At 41.9% G+C, this 18,536-nt stretch overlaps 2 protein-coding genes across 7 annotated transcripts in view; one reads left to right on the top strand and one right to left on the bottom strand.

The window, feature by feature from the left end:
* DEF8 (differentially expressed in FDCP 8 homolog) overlaps positions 1–18,536 on the bottom strand; it is a 24,012-nt gene extending 5,476 nt beyond the window's left edge. Inside the window, exons 1-8 of one of the 4 annotated variants that reach the window (XM_037427701.2) lie at positions 18,395–18,536; positions 17,206–17,319; positions 17,046–17,107; positions 16,750–16,899; positions 16,462–16,609; positions 11,917–11,981; positions 9,541–9,640; positions 2,179–2,363 (exon numbers count right to left, since the gene is read on the bottom strand). In XM_037427701.2, the coding sequence (XP_037283598.2) occupies positions 2,179–2,363; positions 9,541–9,640; positions 11,917–11,981; positions 16,462–16,609; positions 16,750–16,899; positions 17,046–17,107; positions 17,206–17,319; positions 18,395–18,467 (897 nt within the window). In that variant the 5' untranslated portion in view covers positions 18,468–18,536. Of the gene's footprint in view, positions 1–2,178; positions 2,364–9,540; positions 9,641–11,916; positions 11,982–16,461; positions 16,610–16,749; positions 16,900–17,045; positions 17,108–17,205; positions 17,679–18,289; positions 18,327–18,394 lie in introns of those variants that run through there. The other 3 variants (XM_037427702.2, XM_075877677.1, XM_075877676.1) reach the window with 3 other exon arrangements.
* The window catches only part of LOC119176433 (putative phosphorylase b kinase regulatory subunit beta), a 121,470-nt gene continuing 120,729 nt past the window's right edge, over positions 17,796–18,536 (top strand). The window contains exons 1-2 of one of the 3 annotated variants that reach the window (XM_075877670.1): positions 17,796–17,987; positions 18,401–18,534. In XM_075877670.1, coding sequence (XP_075733785.1) covers positions 18,455–18,534 — 80 coding nt within the window. In that variant the 5' untranslated portion in view covers positions 17,796–17,987; positions 18,401–18,454. Of the gene's footprint in view, positions 17,988–18,400; positions 18,535–18,536 lie in introns of those variants that run through there. The other 2 variants (XM_037427697.2, XM_075877673.1) reach the window with 2 other exon arrangements.

Here is an 18,536-nt window from a genome sequence, read left to right as displayed (position 1 = left end):
TTTTTTTTTCTTCAAGCACCTGGATTTGAAACAAGCATGCTTACATCAGCTGACCTTGAACCTTTGTATGCATGCATGAATTCTCACCTGCCAATAGCGTCAGACGCTGGGACACAGTGTTTGGGTGAGGTAGTGTGCTGTGCTCTCATCGGTTTCTCATTGACAGAGTGCTGGAGCAGTGCTACTGCATCAAATTTTGCCAGAAACTGGGTGACAGCCAAGTTAAAACGATTAGGAAGATCAAGGTGGCTTTCAGTGATGACGCTATGAGCCGCACACAGATCAAGAAGTGGTAAAACCGGTTCAAAGACAGCCGCACAATGTGGGAGAGCACGCGGGCCCAGCTCCCTTTCCCTTTTTATGGCAACACGAAAGCCGTGTTACGGGAATACCCGCACGGCCGGTGCTCGAGATTCCCCCTCTCCCTGCGCGTGGAACAGGTCTCCCCTCCCTCAGCAAGAAAAGGTATTATTTTCGTCAGGGAGAGTGAAATCGGACAAAACTGGTGTGCGGACGGCCGTACGGGCTCTCTGACACCGGCCTCGGAAAAAGGTCAAACTCGCACCCCCCCCCCCCTTGTGAGCCGAGGACGACGACCAAGGAGTAAGCGTCTACCCTTGTTTTCTATACTATCTCCTCGCAACATTTGCACGCTACTGCTAACGCCTAGCAATAAAATGTCATTTTGTTGACCTAGCCTGTTGCCTTATTCGCCTGAACCCGTGTAGCTGCAATGAGACTAGCTACGGATAGGGGACGTTAATCGTGCCAGGTAAAACTGTGTGCAGCTGAAACATTATCTAGGCTTCTGCATCAGCCGTAGATAGGACGGGACCTCCTACAACATTAGTGGAGAGCAAGCCATGCTCCAGTTGGCCATCAACATGCCGAAATGACCAGGTTCGCCGAAGTGAACACTGTGGTGATATGGAACCGTCGTGTGACTATCCGGGAAATGGCGGAATAGGTGGGCAACAGCACTTACATTCCATTATGACCGATGATTTGGCCATGGAGAGAGTTGCGGCGAAATTCGTGCCCGAGTATGCACCACAGGGTCAAACAAGCACTAGAGAGTACTACAGTGATGTCCCCAGTCGCCTACGTGTGAACGCCCAACTACGTGCTGTGCGGCGCAAGAGACCTAAATTGTGGTCAACAGGAAACTGGTGCGTCCATCACAACAATGCTCCTGCACAATCCTCGCACTTGGTTCAGACTTTTTGGCAAAAAGTCAGACTCCTGTAGTTCAACAGGTTCCTTACTCTCCTGATAGGGCGACTTCTGGTTGTTTCCCAAACTCAAGAGGACATGGAAATGAGAGTGATTTCAGACAAGGGAGGACATTATGGCTGCAATGACACCTGAGATAAGCTCCATTCCGAAAGAGGCTTTATCATAATGTGCTTCCAACAATGGCAGCACCGCTGGGAGAAGTGTGCGGAGTCCCAAGGGGACTAATTTGTGGGGGCTAGGTTTCCAACACTCCAATTATGCCAGTTTTTTTTTTTTCTTCCACCAAAGGTCGGATACTTTTTCAACAGGACCCGTACATTCGGCAAAAAGGAAAGACCCGAAATATTTGCACCGCTCTCCCACACCAGCTGATAAAAAGTTCTAAAACCATCACACACAGCGGTGTAGCCAGGGGGTGGCACACCAGGCCCATGTGCCCAACTTCTTTGACTAGGGCACACAGTCCACAAAATGACGATCAACCACATCTGCCTGCCTGGCTCCCCCTACCCCCCAAAAATAAACAAACATTCTTGCCTACCCCCTGGTAAAACACACAATTTGCAATGTTTCACAGCAGTTTGGATGCATTTTTCTCTTTAAAAAAGAGAGAGAAAGGAACAGAAAAGAGCACCATAACTAAGCCTTTATGTATAGTCTCAACAGAATTGCACAGCCTAGGTATGTGTGTGCATGCACTGGTATTGTAGGAATGGGTGAGCTTTGGGAAGAACTGCTCAGGAATGTGTGCTCAACAGTACCACGGAATGTCAATTGGGACACTTGAGCAGACGCTTGCCTGTCAGCTGCATATGTTCAAAAGCCCTTTTAAGGAAATGATAAAAAAAATCCAACACCAGCAGAGGTACAGAACACGAGAGCAGTTTGTTTTTGCAAAAATGTGAGGCTTCTTCTGTGCATACATATGTTGAACGAGTTCACCTTGCGTGGCTCGAAGTCCCAGTTGTGGAGAACACGCGCAGGCACCACAGAGCAGCTGTTCCAGTGGCAAAGTGAGCAGTAATAACGGCCCGTATACTCGCAGCGCCGTGGTTGCCCTTGCTCTGCCAGGGAGCGAAGGGCAGCAGGCATGAGTGCACTTGCGGCCTCACCCAGCACCACAAACCCTGCCACCCAGCGGCCAGAGAGGGACACTTGGTCAGGACAACACACAACCAGAGAGAAGAGACAAGCAAAACAGGCATGCATACCACAGCACACACACACATCACGATGCAGCAAGCTTGTATGGGGCTAGAATTCTGCAAGCAAATGCATTAAATGGGGCAGCTTAAGCTGGTGTCACACCACATGCTTGGGAGAATTTAATCTATGTTGATATTGTGTAAGAGGGTTTGTGCACACACACTATAGCAGAGATAAATACGCAAGGGGGAAAACACACAGGACAACTTTATTGTTTTTCATGTTTATATTCACACTACTGAAATAAATTGCCTAACCCTTCAACTGTTGTATCCAACCTGTGCAGTCTGCAAAGAGTATTAAAAAATTACTTTGTAAGTGACAATCTTTTGTCATGCTTTAGATGGACCTTGCAGCATGCTGTCTGCTCGAAGGCCAGGAAACCAATAGGCACTGGACCCCAATTCCAGCAAGTCAGGCACAATAGAAGGTTTACGAGCCCATACTCGTGCTTTGACAAAAACTAATATTTGCAGTGGCTCCAAAATTTTTGCAAGAGCTACATGTGCCAAGTAATGTTCTCTCAATGTCACCAAATGAATTTGTCGAGATACATCGTGCTTGTTAGAAATTCGCTGTTCTTTTTGCATCACCTAAGCTTATTTGCAGAAATAACAAGGGTGACGAGTAGCAAGGCTCAATTCCGAACCCCTGAGCTGTGCCAATGTGCGCAGCAAAATCTGCTAGTGAAAAAATTTCTAAAACTTCTCACTCTCTTTCCTCATGATCATATGGTGGTTTTGGGATGTTAAACCCCACATAATAATCAACTTTTCCTTTATTATGAGTATATGGGCTTTTGTGTAGCATACACAGCTAGAACGATAAAAAGCTGTGTTTGTTGGCATATATTCATCATAAGAGGAAGTAAGGTGAGCAGACATGGACACAAGAGAACAAACACCAATGGCATTTGTGTTGTCTTACTGTATTTTCTTGTGTCCATGTTTGCACGCCTTATCTTCCTTTCCTAGCTAGTAATCGCTAATACATAATACAACTCATGCACATTTTATAGTGCCAAAGAAATGTGGAAGCAAGGTTCATTTTCATTAAAATGGTGCAGAGAAGGTGCTAGAGAGTTGAAGAACTGGTTCCACACATTAACTATTTTAACTGTACATTATGGTAGGACAGACAGTTCACTGGCTTTGCAAGACCATCTACTGCGGAGAGATACCATGCTCAAGATCACAAAGCAATAGCGCTGAGCAAACCCACCTTAGTAAATTTATAGCAGGCTCCATATTCACATATTTGCCACAAAGGTAGTTAGTTACCATGATTAAACCAATGTTTTATGAACAGTGATTATGGACTGCAATAATGTTACCATGACAGTGTTGGAAATTCTCCAAAATTGTTTCACATGTCCACCTCATGTATACACTAGTGTATTAAAATTAAAACAACACCTCAGCTATTCACTTTCCTGGATGCATATGTGCCCTCAGCTGTTGAATAAATTTAAATGAATTCATTTTCAAGATATGCTTGCTCTCTTGACCATTCATCGAGTCAAAAAATGGTGGGCTCTCAAGATCGTGGCAGAAATCTAATGAACAGGCTTCTGGAGTAGTGCTGTCAGACATGGCATAAAATTTGGTGAGAAGTCTCTTCATTAAAATAACACGTTAATTTGATGGGCATTTTATCCTTATAGCTAAGTTCATGCAACATTTAATTTTATTTACTTTTTTGGTTTGAAAAAACGTATTCATTGCAGCCCTATATTCAAAAGGTGAGGAGTTTTATATTCTATACAAATGCCATCCAAATTTTGGTCACATCACATACAAGACTGCTTTCTCCATACTGTAAAAAGAAAAAAAAAGTATTAAAAATAGGCTGGGTTAAGAATGTTCTAGCACCCCATCAAAGAAAAAAGGTCAATAACAAAAAAACACTTGGCCTTGTACCACCTCTCAGGCTCAATGAAAAAAAAAAAAATTCAGCCAGCTCCGTTTGGTAGACTGACAAAACAGCGAAGGTGGTGGCTTAAAAATAAGCCTTTGTCTCGCTTATTTCAGTTGGTTCCATGAAGGGGGATTTGAATGAAGTGGGAGGAGAGACAGGACGGTAGAGGCGAGTTGGGGGAGTAGTGGGAATGGTGAGAGTGGCACATATCCACTGAGAGATTTACCCGCTTTCTGTGACACATACCCGTTTGCCATCTTTGATGGCCCCTGAACATGAAAGGCTTGACTAAGCACAGCTTTGCTCTTGAAACATTTTCTATTAGCAGCTGTGAACCTTTCAGCCAAATATTGTAATTATGCATGGTGTGTAGAGTTGATAAATGGCACACAAAGTTCAAATACACCCCTTTCAAAGAGCCACAGGGTAGCTGCCAATGGCCAATACTGGAGCACCCTTTACTGTTGTTACTGTGTATATTACCTCAACTGCCCCGCCGCGGTGGTCTAGTGGCTAAGGTACTCGGCTGCTGACCCACAGGTCACGGGTTCGAATCCCGGCTGCGGCAGCTGCATTTCCGATGGAGGCGGAAATGTTGTAAACCCGTGTGCTCAGATTTGGGTGCACGTTAAAGAGCCCCAGGTGGTCGAAATTTCCGGAGCCCTCCACTACGGCGTCTCTCATAATCATATGGTGGTTTTGGGACGTTAAACCCCACATATCAATCAATTACCTCAACTAAACAGACTGTTGTTAAAAATCTATTGAATTTTCATCCTAATTGTGCATTTCATGTTTGAATGAAATCTATTGAATTTTCATCCTAATTGTACGCTCATGTTTGACAGCACCTGCCAAAACAAAAAATGAAATGAAACAATGTCGTAGGTAGGGCGCCAACCCATACCTTTTTTGAAAAATGATTTTGGTAGCATATTTCTAGAGGGCAGGAGCAGAATGGAGGCTGACAATTAGAGAATTAATGCAATGATATGCGAGTACATAGACATACAGATGGTATCTTACATACTGCTAGTGCAAAGCTACTGGAATGCACGTCAATAACGCCAAGTGAAAGCTGATGGTGGTAATGTATACTGCCCTGGTACCTCCTGTCTAAGCATATGTACCCAATTTTATGCTGAATACAGTTGAACCCCGCTATAACGAAACTCATGAGGCGCGGAAAATAATTCGTTGAAGCGAGAATTTCGTTGTAGTGAAATCGAAAAAATATAGCTGATATCAGCAAGCGAAACAAAGAAACGTTTATTCTTAAAATTAAAGAAAAGTGTCCGCTGCTTCCTATTCTTTCCCAGCAGGGTCACGACGCGATTCACAGTCATGCATAGCGAGGCCATGGTGAAAACCACGCTGAAACAATGTTTACAGCCGCTTTCGTGAACGTACCAAAGAGTTTCATTAACACGTTAACACCAGCAGCTGTCCGCCGTCGAAGTAAATACTACAACGCCGAGATGGAGGCAGGGTATCGGGGAGCGGTGACTTTTGCCTTATTTTATGCCATTCTTATCATCCATCACTCGCGGCTAGCTGATTTGGTTGATAATACAGATGAACAGCCGCTCTGATTAGGTGCCACACTGGCCAAGCACGAATAAGATGACAAGCATTGGAATCAGAAAAGGCATCGCTCTGCGTTTGCACCTAGCAGCTGCGTGAAGGAAACCACGAACTGAGCGACTTAGCTTCAGCTTCGGATCGTCTGCGGCTCGAAAGCAAGCCAGAGGCAAAAGCAGGGCCTGGCAGGGCAGTCTCATGCCCATCGCTATCGAGCAATGGCGGCGTCCATGCTTGCTGAACAGCGGCAGTTTCTGGTGGTGCCAACGTGTGTTATAGACTTTGTTGACGTATTTTCTGGTTCTGAAAATGCATCAAAATGTTAAAGATTGGGTTTTCTGTATAGCAATAAATATCTGAACCTGGAATTGCATCATAAAATTTTGTTGAAGTGGAACAGCAGAAAAAAAAAAGTGTTCGTTGTGGTGACAATATTTATGCATTGACCCCTATGGACTGCTGACGGGGAACTGTGAATTTTTCGTTGTAGTGGAAATTTCGTTGAACGGCGTTCGTTATAGCGGGGTTGAACTGTAATTTCTCTCATGGCTGCCAGAATATAACAAATGCAGCTTGAAAACAAAAGCTTCAGACAGTATTCACTTCGTATTCTGCAACAAGAACCATTGCCTATATAACCAAGACTGAATCTCAAGATTCACTAGCTCGACACGTTTTTGCACGCCATCCTTCATATACTTGCTAAAACATATTCCGTGTCTCATTAGGCGTTTTGCCCCATCCCCTAGCTGAAATCAATGTTACTCACGTTTAGTGAATGGGACACAAAACAATGTGAGCAAAATGTAACTATGTCGGCGTTTGTCCTATCACTGTTCCTGCCATCGTGATTTTGTGCAGCTTGTTTTCCTTCAAAATGAACAACTAAAAACAAAATTATGTTTAAGTTTAATTCTGCTCTAAAATTTGTGTCTAGCACAATGGTCGAGCAAGGTCCAACCAAATTGCAGGGCTAAAGACAGCCTTGCAACCTCATGAGTTTACATGGAAGCCCCTTAAGTTTGCTCCAACACTTATATAATGTGACTTGATATCATCCGATTATTAAGCTCAAGAACACTATTTGAATAAAAGGTCAAGGAAATTTCCAGACAGTATGTGTCTATGTACACATAAGCAGCAAGTGTGCTTAAACTCATTTTACCTTTCAGTTACACAAAGCTTCAGTTGACCAAGAGCTAGTTTATAGAGTATGGCTGTTGCGACCATAGCTAACATTGTCAATAACTCATCTCAAAAAAGGTGAATGCCACTAGTGTCAGTAGTTTTTCCTCCACCTAATTTTTCTTTTCCCACATAATTAATAGGTTTAATAAAAACTGACATTAAGTTTACTGATGCTTTCTTTGGCATTACTGTTTGCTTCAATGGTCCACTATATAGCAATACTGGACTGTGCAACAGAAATAGTCCACCATTAAATCAATGGAGACATTTTCATGTATATAGTCCCTATGGTTGTGATCCCCAAGAAGCTGTACATTACTCACAAAAACAAAATAATAACCTCGGTTATGATTTTGTTTTCTTCTTTAATCTCATTCACACATCTGGTCAAGTTTGACAAAGCTCTTGTGCTTAATCTTATGTTTAAGCCGAGTACAGCACATGTGTAAGTACTTAAAGGGCCACTCTCTAGGTTTGGCAATTTTGAGCTGACAAGCTCCATGCGTAGATGGGGTGTTCATGATTGTGTCTACGAAAATTTGCAACACTAAGAGCCGTAGAATCGGGTCAAATTTTAAGATGAGCGCTACCTTCCGCGGACGGGCACCCAGAGAATGAGGGCCTGACGTACACGAATGAATGGTCCTATGTACACGGCAGTGCTACGACATTGGTCCTCTATGTAAACAATTGTGCTCTGATCTTGCCAACAGTGGCACGTGACATGGCGAAAATTATCTAACATGACATGCATAGTTTATGTAATCTGTTGCTTGAAAAGATTATTAAAACTCTAGATAAACAATGAAACGCAATAAAGGAATGCGTGCGTCTTTTTTCCATTTTCTCCGTGAATTGCAACGAGATACGGCGCTGATGAGCCGGCGTTTCGCATGCGTTCGTGTCCCTGCAGTCAGCGCATCGAGCAGACGACAACTGTGGAAGCGAAAGTAATGCTCCTACACGTGTCGCACACTCATTGTGCTCATCTATTCTACCGCGTCTAAGCCAACGTTTCTAAACCATCCTGCAGAAACAAGCAGCAAACCACAAAATAACGCTGGTCAAAAAAAAAAAAGCGCTCGCATGCTTGGGGGTTGGGCTTGTTCGGGCACTTCATGCCCACATGAGCTCTTGGTCGGATGCCGGAGAGGGTAGGGAAGAGATTTGGCTTGCGGAGGCTACGCGGAGGAGCGGCAAAGGTTTCGAGCTTGCCTCCTCTCATACTCATTTCGCGCCGCTTCAAAAAAACAGTTTTCTCAGCTTGTAATGAACCAATCGAAAACATTTTAGTGGCAAAATGCTCCTGATTGGACACCTAACAACTTCCACGGTCTAACTAAAATTTGGTAAAGGGCCCCAACTTTTACAGTCTAACTAAAATTTCTTATGGGGCCTAGTGAGTGGCCCTTTAAGCAAGTGTGCCTTCCAAAGCCATAATGCCAAGAAAGAGTCCTACAAAAGACAGCAGCTGCAAAGACCATGCAAAGCGAATAAAAGCTGATTAGACAAACACAACAGACAAAGAGAAGACTGCTGTGCATACGGCACTACACACAATGTTTTAAATGTACTACACACAACCCTTCCGCTGTGACTGACCATACCACTACGTTCTTCACTGTGCATTCAAAAATTGGTGTAGAAGCGCAAAGCTGGCGCTTCTCTACTGAGGAACTACCAGTCGAATCTTTCTAGAAACTCGTATTTTTGCCTGGGTGGCACTGGTATGTACATATATTGAGTACAGAGCGATCGTGTTTGTCCTTCTTTGTTATGGGGGGCATGGTCGCTCTGTGCATGCTACTTTCCTGGTCTGAGTGACCATGCGGTCCCACATGCTATTATGGGCAGAAGGGTGCAACTATAGTACAGGTACAAGAGTTGTTCTGCCATATGCAACAAGGTCCATCTGCACCATGTAAATATCAGACACTTATGTTGAGTAGTGGGGCCGTTATTCTTGAAGTGTGCATGGCAAACAGAAAATATGTGCATAAAATGTGATATTGCAGCTAAGCAGTTTACTTTCTAAGTGTCACGTTCTGGACTGTCCACGAGTGCAACTTATGTTGAGATAGTGGGGCAGTTCCTCTTGAAGTGTGCATGGCAAACAGAAAATATGTGGATAAAATGTGATATTGCAGCTAAGCAGTTTACTTTCTAAGTGTCACGTTCTGGACTGTCCACGAGTGCAACTCTTCAAACAAATGCACAAGAAGTTGATTATTTAAAGTTTCCCAGATATTCATAAAACCAAGCCGACATTGACAGCGAAAGGGTCAAGAAAGCTAGCTACGTGCCATTCTCGACTAACTTAGTAAAGAAATTTTCATACAAGTGCACACAACAGTCAAAAGCAGTGTGAACACGCTGGGTGGCATGCAAAACGAAGGATTGGATACCACTTACGAGGAAAAACATTCTGGCCACACTCAGCACATCGATATCCTTGAGCTGATAATCCTTGCTCAGGGCAGATCTCCAACACAAATTCACTTTTCTCCTGCATCTGAAAAATTGATCATTTTTATTAATCTTTGTGGTATTAAAACAGCCACAGCACCAAATATTTCAGTACCAACATACGTCATTTATATAAGTATGTACTGATTTCTGTTCGAAAGTCCACCAAAAGTGAAACACTGCTACCTGTTCAGTACAACTTTTCCACTAAGGAGCAAGATACAGTAGAAAAACGTGGAGCAACAGAAATTGTTAAAATGATACCAAGTACTGCTTTATCTTTATATACAACAGAACATGCCGACACTTCAGGGAGTCTGGAGGCATATTAGCAAGCAAAATGTAGAGCAACGGTGCCACATTCCTGCAAACTTTACTTTCAGCCCAACTTTCCAACTTTTCAGCTTTCATAAAGCTGGCCTCTCACTGGTCTATGCAATGCACTCCCATTATTGCAGGGTAAAAGAGAGAGAGGTCCACTGTTATATTAGGCACAGAAAAGTGCACACACAAAATTTTCCATGGCAATGAACTCTTCAAAATACACTACGGTGATTTCAGCCTAGTTTAAACTGCACAATGAGCAATTGAGCATTCACTATTTATGTGAGAACCTGTCTAATAACAGACTTTTGAACATTAATTGATCAGTGCCTTTGTCTTGTAAGAACCAAACAATGACCAAACACAAAGCACAATAGGTTATATGTGGCACTGATTGAAATGACCATGCTCCACAGAGTTTGTAATAAACAGAACTCCTCTCATACGCTGAAACTGGCAATGGAAATAATATAAAAGTGACATAGTATACTGGCAATGTATGCAAATGTGAACTATTGAAAAGCACATAGTGACAAGGAACGATATTGGTATCTCTTATAGTGCATATTCTCAGTATGGTATGAAAATGTACTGTTTCTAGGAATGTGGTGAATAATCAAAACCTTCAAATAACAAATTGAATAACTGTCTGATGTACATTGTACATCAAACAGAAAGTTTGATGTACAATTGTACATATGTGAAATACCACACACTTTAATAGTTTTTGAATAATCAGCACTGGCAGGAGAACCCCATAACAATAAAACTTTGGAAAAGCTAAAGGTCATTTTCCTTGTTGTAGTCACTAAAATATCGATGTGCAGCCCAAGCTCTTACAAGACTGCCAATACTATTTTTATTAATGGAGGAAAGCATTTTACCTAAACACTCCACTCTTACTCAGGTTTTACCATACTGTAGCAGCATCACATTAACTAATTCCCGTCTTCATTTTCTAACAACCGAAGCCAAGATTGAGGAATATGACTACATTCAGCTTTATGAATAACAGAAGCAAGAGTTTTGTTTTCAAAAATTGATCTTGCACTTAAAGCTTTCAACACTGATATTTACTTGCTTTCGACACAGAGGTCGATGTTGTGATGACATGTTTATCTATTTCTTAATATCTTCATCTGTATTCCAGTTGCACGGTTCAAAATTGTTCAGTTTTCTACTTGACTACTGCACTAGTCATAATCCCTGTCATATACAAGCTTAGCTCAGTTGTAAAAACAGAGGTATTTTGAGTTGGCTAAAAGTAAACGTGTGCCCATTTCTGCCCCCCCCCCCCCCTTCCCGAAAGGTGGTGATTGTTTTTTTTTTTCTGAAATGAAATATTGTGGAGTTCTAGGGCAGCTTTGAAAATGGCTGTCTTATTACTTGAGAACTATTTCAATGATATTTGTTTTTTATTTGTATTTGATTCGGCATCATTGCTATTTCATTCTGTTTTGAAATTCAATATTTGCACACTCCAAACTTTTCTTCTAAATGCATTCAACTACAGCTACATTCAAAGAGAATTTATACATAATCTGTTGCATCAGTGAAATCTGTAGCTTAAATGCTGAATATCGTGCTCCTCCTCAAATGTAAATGAAGATAACTGCTCTTGCCCCCCCCTCCCCTTTTTATTACTCATGATATCCGTGTTTAAATAAAATGATGCTGGCATTTAACCACGTAAACTAGCCATCAAGCCACAGAAATAAAAGGGAACAATATCTTTTGAACTATATCTTCAAGTAGTATCTTTAAGACATGCATGAAAAAGGCCAATGCAAAGCAAACAAAGCTACCATTCACAACTTTCATGTCAAGCAACAGTTCATTTGGTCTCAACTTTCAGTGACCACAGTTCACGCAACACAGTTTAAACATTTTAGCATGACTATCACAATACCTCATCCCACAAGTTAATATTTTGAAAATCGGTATTAAAATGCTAGTAGGACACGTACCCGTACATAAGCATGCTAATAGGACACATACCCGTACATAAGCACATTTCCTTGTAATGCTGTTCAGGCACTTATTGTGGCATTTGAAATTGCAGTCTGTAAAAAATATTAATCATAATAATAAAAAATAAATAAAAGAAGCAACATGATAGAGCACACAGAACACTATAAGTGGCAAACTAACATTTTATTCCACTATATAATAAGTATTATTCACAATTCATGGGGCTTCATATATGTGTACAATTATATTGGTGTTTTACTCTAATAAGAATGTGGCCAATCTACTTTTTACACCCAATCTAATATTTTCAGGTAAGTAGTTTTGCTCATTCTACATTTTTCTTTTCAGTTTCTTTTCTCTCTGCCTCAGCTTCTATTTCCAGTTTACACCCCTTAACCGAACACTAAGTGATACAGGTGGGTTTCGTCGACTTGATTTCTTCCTTTCATTTTTTTTTCTCTCTTTAACACACACCTCACACAACTTTAATATTATAAGGAACAGACAACACTGTGCAGCGAACGCCAGAAACAGTTAACACATTTCAATTACTGGTCTTCACATTGAAATAGCAAGATTTTTACATTGTCACAAATTATACAAATGAGGTGTTCTACCTCTACAACTCACTTTACTTCTAGCATCTAGAAATAAAGTGAGTTGCAGAAGTACAAGTGGATCATCATCTAGAATCAAGATGATGGTCCACTTGTACCCTGACTGATGTCAGCCTTATAAAAAAACGATTTTTAAATAAGCTTTAGAACAATATAGCTTTTACTGCATTATAACCATGCATTATCTAACACATTGTGGCTGGAACGGTATACCCATTGTCCCTTTAGCACCACTAATTCTGACCAAATATTCTAGACAGTTACCATAGTAGTTCCAGCTTTCTAAAAGAAAAACCAGACACACTGTATTGAAAGTACAGTGCTTATATAAACATACACCCCTTTCAGTTTCTCTAATTCATTTCTTTGAAGGGCCCAACAGCAGTGCCCATACAACATGGTGGTGTCCCTTATGCTGCTTACTTTCACCTCTCCATTTCTGTTCCTTTCGGCTTGCCCCCTTCACCTTTTCTCTTAAAACACATTTGACATTTGATGTCAGTATGCCCTCGTTGCTCTATACATTAACTTCCTGAAGATAAAAACGATTTTCATAGTATTAAGATTTACCTCTTCGCAATATCAAAAGCATTACTCTTGTTGCATGAAGAATTGAGCATGCTTTAAGCAACAAAATGTGCAAAAAGAAAGTGCAGGTGGTTACACCACCTTGAATTTCCCACACCAAGTTACCGTGACATCACAGGTTTTGAAAGTGTTTGCTGGGGCCTATGTAGTTCTCAATCAGTAAAAATGAAAAGTGTAGTCTTCAAGGGAGGGCCAGACGCCTAACGCACTACTTAATTTTTTCCAGCCAATGTAGATACAAATACATGAAAGCACTTCAAAATTCGTGATGTCATGCTGACACTCATGTGCAAAAGATCCGCGCAAAATTTAAAAATAATGAGCCGCATTTTATTTTGATTTAATGAACTTATTATAATGAAATTATTGCATGCATATATTGAATGAATGACTCAAAAGTCTAACATGATTGTCACACTTGAGTGTCACTTAAAAAGCAGAGGAAAATGAGCTACAAAGAAATTCTTCTATGGAAGGTAATTGCTGCCCTGACAAAGACTAGTCTTCTAGTCTAAACTTTGGATGCAGCAAAATTACTTGTTCCACCAAAGTTTATTACCTTAAGCCTCTATGTTTTCAAGAACTCTGTCATGTAGTCTACATTCCATCTAAATATATATATAAAAAAAGATCTCTTGCTTGCATATATGTGACTGCTTAAGACACAACAAACTACCCTATACAGACAACTACCTATTGACAAGTGGAGTTATTTAGCCTATTTTAGCTGGTAATTTGGTTTTGGTGAACAATGAAGTTCTTCAAACTATCCATGGGGGACTTTCAGTAATTAGGGAAGTTATTGTGCCCACTCTATTCGACCACTCCAGCGACTATAGGCAGCGCAGCGGAAGGTCGAAACAGCGGACGAGATGGTGATGTTGCGAGCGTTTACGTCAGCGTCGTAGAGTGCGAAGACGCGTTCATTGTTTTACGACTACCAAGAGGCCGAACTGCGTCCCTGTTCTACCACCGTGTGACAGCTTCGGAGCATGGCTACATGGAGCCGCCTGCGTCACTGGTATGACCGAATAGGAAAGAATGGTGGAACAGAGACAGAGGTATTACAGCGAATCAACACCCTCCAATACGTGCAAGCTAGATACTTGGCATAGGATGGACATGTTTCTTTTTAATAATAGGCAAGTGCCAGCAGCCTCATACACTTATGTAAGGTCATGTGATAAAGTATCTCAATGCCTCAACTTGTGAATTCCCAGAAACTGTGGGTAGCTTAGCTTATTCCATATTTTTGCTGAATGGGGCTTATAATTGCAGGGGTTCAACATCTTAAAAGCATCACAAGTACAAGGGACACTGTAATGGAGGGCTCCTTAAGTTTCAACCACCAAGGGTTCAATATGCACCCCAATCTGAATGCACAGACCTTAAAACATTTTTGTCTCTATCAATAATGTGACCACCACAGCTGGGATTCAGTCCCGAGACTTTTGGGGCAGCAGTCGAGCATCATAACATTTACACCACAATGGCGGCTCCAGCATCACTTTTCTCAGTAAAAAAAGTATCAATCCTCATTTAGTGAGGAAACTGCTCGCTCCAGGCACTACACGAAATAATCTTTGCATTAATGGCTATATTGATGTTCAGAATGATTCTATGTACCTTTGAAGGAGTCCTGAAGCACTTCTCAGGCTTGGTGAAAAAAACACAATCTACACACAGCAAACATTGCTGTGAACAGTTCAGTCAACTTTTGTAGTTACCCGCAGTGCATAGAGTTTACAAGCACAGTACAAAGTTGCCACTTCCTCAAACGCTCTCTCTATGAAAGAAAGTAAGTGCTCAAAGCATGCAACCCCAGTCCACATAACCCCATTGCTCTCGACAGATTCAAGAAATGTTTGTGGAAGTTGATTTATGGTGCAATAATTTCCAATACTTAGCTCGTTCAATGATTATTTGGAAAATTAGTTCAAGAGACCTTTAACTTTTCCTTCATACTTTATGTATACTTTTTCAAGGCATAGACTCAGATTTTTCTTGTCATTTAACCAAGTGTTACAAGTCAGCATTGGTTGAACATCATCAAGTGCAACTCAAAACCACAAGCTGAGCTGAGACTTCAAGATGATATACAATGCAAAGTGGAAACAGTAATGTGCTGCAGAGCCAGAAATTTCTCATGTTAGGTGACAGTGAACATACACGGTTCGTCAGGAAAGCAGTAGGTTCGATTTCTTATCGTCAAAATGACGAGAAGGAGAGGTATGCTACTTTGCTAGTTTGGTCATGGAGGGTTTTAGCTACCAGTGCACCAGTAGTGATGCCAATTCAGGTTTATTCACAATGAGGCACTACATAAATGGCCAAGATCATGTGCCCCCATCTGAACACCAGAAATTCAAGGATTGAATTTTCGCAAATATTACACTGCCATTCCCCACATGACAGGAGGAGGTCCCAATACAGTCTCTTGACTATGGGACCTCCTTCCGTATACTATATGCCTGTTAGTGTATCTAATTTTTATGAATAAATTCTGATTGATTTTGATATGCTACGCTTAGAAGTGCGTGTGCATAGCATGATGTCCCCCCGACAAAACATGGCATCACACATCTTCTCCAGCCACCCTACATGTAGATGTTATTAGTAGAAGCTTCTTCCTTTTCCCTCGACTAGAAAAGGGGTTATGAAAGGACAGCACCATGGCTCGGCCCAGGAGCATTGCAGTTTGTCCATTCTAGGTAGTCTTCAGCGAGTGACAAAGCCGTTGGGAAATGGTGCATTTATGCAGAATTCGCATATTTTGTAAATTATTACGGGGATGTGTCTAAATTGCCATTCCCCCCCCCCCCCCCCCCAATAATTTCCTAAAGAATTCAGTGCTACTACTTTTCAGACAAACCATGTATGTGAGACCATACAAAATTCATAAAACATTGGCCCACATCATTAAACTCAACCTTAACTACTGATTTCGGGCGAGAAATATCCTGAAAGTTATAATAAAGGGTCAACCACTGATGCTGTGCTCCTTCGACTTTTGCACGTTAATGAAAATCACATACATTGAAAATTAACCCTGCATATATTAAGCACTTCGTGCATTCAGTAAATAATAATTCAGGTTTATTCACAAAGAGGCACTACATAGATGGCCAGGATCATGTGCCTCGATCTGAACACCAGAAATTCAAGGATTCTTTTGCAAATATTACACTGCCATTCCCTACATGAGAAGAGGAGGTCCGAATACAGTCTCTTGACTATGCAATCTCCTTCTGTGTACTATATGCCTGTTAGTGTACCCAATCTTTATTAATAAATTCTGATTCTGATTGATTCTCATATGGCACGCTTAGTTTGTGTGCAGAGCATGATGTTTGACTGGGAAACTCACTCTTGCACTGGTAGAAGCCATACAGAACACCCCAGATGCTACCACAACACTTTTCACAATATTGCTGGGCACGTTCATATGTACGCGACTCAAATTGGTGCTCCATTACAACCTTGATGTCTTCTGCCTTCTCCTCAGGTGGCCCATCCTGAATTCCCAAAAACGTAAAGAAAGCATGTGTGAGAGAAATGTTGGCATCACATGCACAAAGTGTATCTTCAGTGTATTATGCACTTAACTAAACAGAACAGTAAAACACAAAATTTAAACAAAAAAAAAGGTATCCACCTTAATCTCTTGCAGTTTTTGTCTAAGCTGAACTAGTCTGATAACCAACGTCTTGCGCTTTTCAGAGTTCTCCTCAGAGTCAAGAATCATCTCCTTGCAATGCTCTATGGCTTTTTCTAGATCTTCGATGGTAGAAAACCTAAGCAGCCCCTAAAGAACAAAGCAAACAAAAATAAAGAACCACAAGTCTGGAAATACAATGCATACATACGCCCCGCCCTTGACAACCTTTAAACTGTAAACAAAGGCTAGAATGTAACCATGCAGCCAGGTAGTACCACAAGATCGACACTTGCCTCTGGACTCGAAGAGAAGTGCTCCTCAGAAAGACCAAGTTCTGCATCAATTAATTTGATATCTACAAAGACACAAAGAAAAGCGCACAAAAGAAATTCACTTGATAGCGATGTACTTGTGTTACAAACTTTGGCGACCAATGATTAGGTGGAATCTTACCATCTGCAGAGCAAGACTTCGAACTGTGAGGCATGCAGTCCCTTGGAACTTGACTGCCAACCAACCGGGAATTGACAGTATTGTACAGCTGACCCGCAGTTGACTTTACGGCGTCTATAAGACCAACGTTCATTTTGGACACAAACATCCAGGCTCTACAGTGGAACCCGAGACGCCACAACTAAGACGCTTTACAACCGAAGCACGACGAGTATTAGACCGTCAGCGAAACATACGAAACATGTTCCCTCAGTTCACACAATCGCTCAGCACATCGCGTCCTTGTTCTTTCTCTAAAGGAAACGGATGTTGTCCACTACTATGACGTAAACATATCGCGGTAGAAAACGGTAAAACTGCGAGATCATTTTCCGTTACCACTAGCTCACAAAAGGCTTGAGTTCTTTCCTACGCCGCAGTTACAGCTGCTAGATGCAAGAAGCACGGCGACTACGGACGGCACCGTACTGACCGTACCGAGGCCCGCCGAGACGTTCTCTATTTTCAGCTCGTAGGTGGCGGGAGCATCGTGTGGCGTATTTCCTCTCCCACCTCTTCCCTCAGGACATCATCCTTGTGTTGATCTTGAAACGTTGTGCCAGTGGTGCTGGTGTGCGACTGCGGCCCTTTCAACTCAAGCTCCTTACTGGCCTATTATTTTCTCGCGTAAAGTTGTCATGTTTTCTTTTAGTGTGACCATGGTGCTGTTTTCGTTAAACGATTGTCTACTGACTCAGTCATAATCGCAGCCTACTAGAAGCCTTGAAGGCGCCAGCAGAGAGGTAAACGTCTTTTTGCTGTGGTTGATTAGTGTGATCGCCCTTGACGGGTAATTGTGAGTGGTGTTCACGTCTATTTGAACTATCAACAAACTTCATTACTCTTCACGACACGACGGCTGCCTGCAGTGTTTGCACATACAAGATATGGCTTACTCGTTTATCTTTCGCATCTCGCAATTGTAACAAGTGCTTTACGTAACCTTTGCTTCATTAGCTGCTGGTGCTATTTGCACATATTGTGCTGCGTAAGTTCACAGATATCCTGCATGTACAATAATGCGATCAAGCGCTCTGGTTCTCACCCTCTGCAGTAGTCGCAGACATACTAGTGGGCGTTGGTAATGGGATTTTTCTGCTGTTGTGCTTGTATCTCGTCTAATTCTTCTGCTTAAACCGTGCCTTCTTACCCTTAGAGCACCGTGGGAGCTGGTCGGCGTCCCTGACGCTTGTTCTCTCTTTTGCATGGCATGGTGATTGCATGGCTTGCTACCATCAGCTTGGGTTGTATTGCTACGGAAATAAGAGCCATGAGCCTCTTCAGTCCCAGGT

The sequence above is a fragment of the Rhipicephalus microplus genome, chromosome X (genome assembly GCF_043290135.1).
Source record: "Rhipicephalus microplus isolate Deutch F79 chromosome X, USDA_Rmic, whole genome shotgun sequence".
NCBI classification, from domain to species: Eukaryota; Metazoa; Arthropoda; class Arachnida; order Ixodida; family Ixodidae; genus Rhipicephalus; species Rhipicephalus microplus.
Note: the sequence above shows the minus strand (reverse complement) of the source record. Positions and strands in the feature narration are given on the sequence as shown.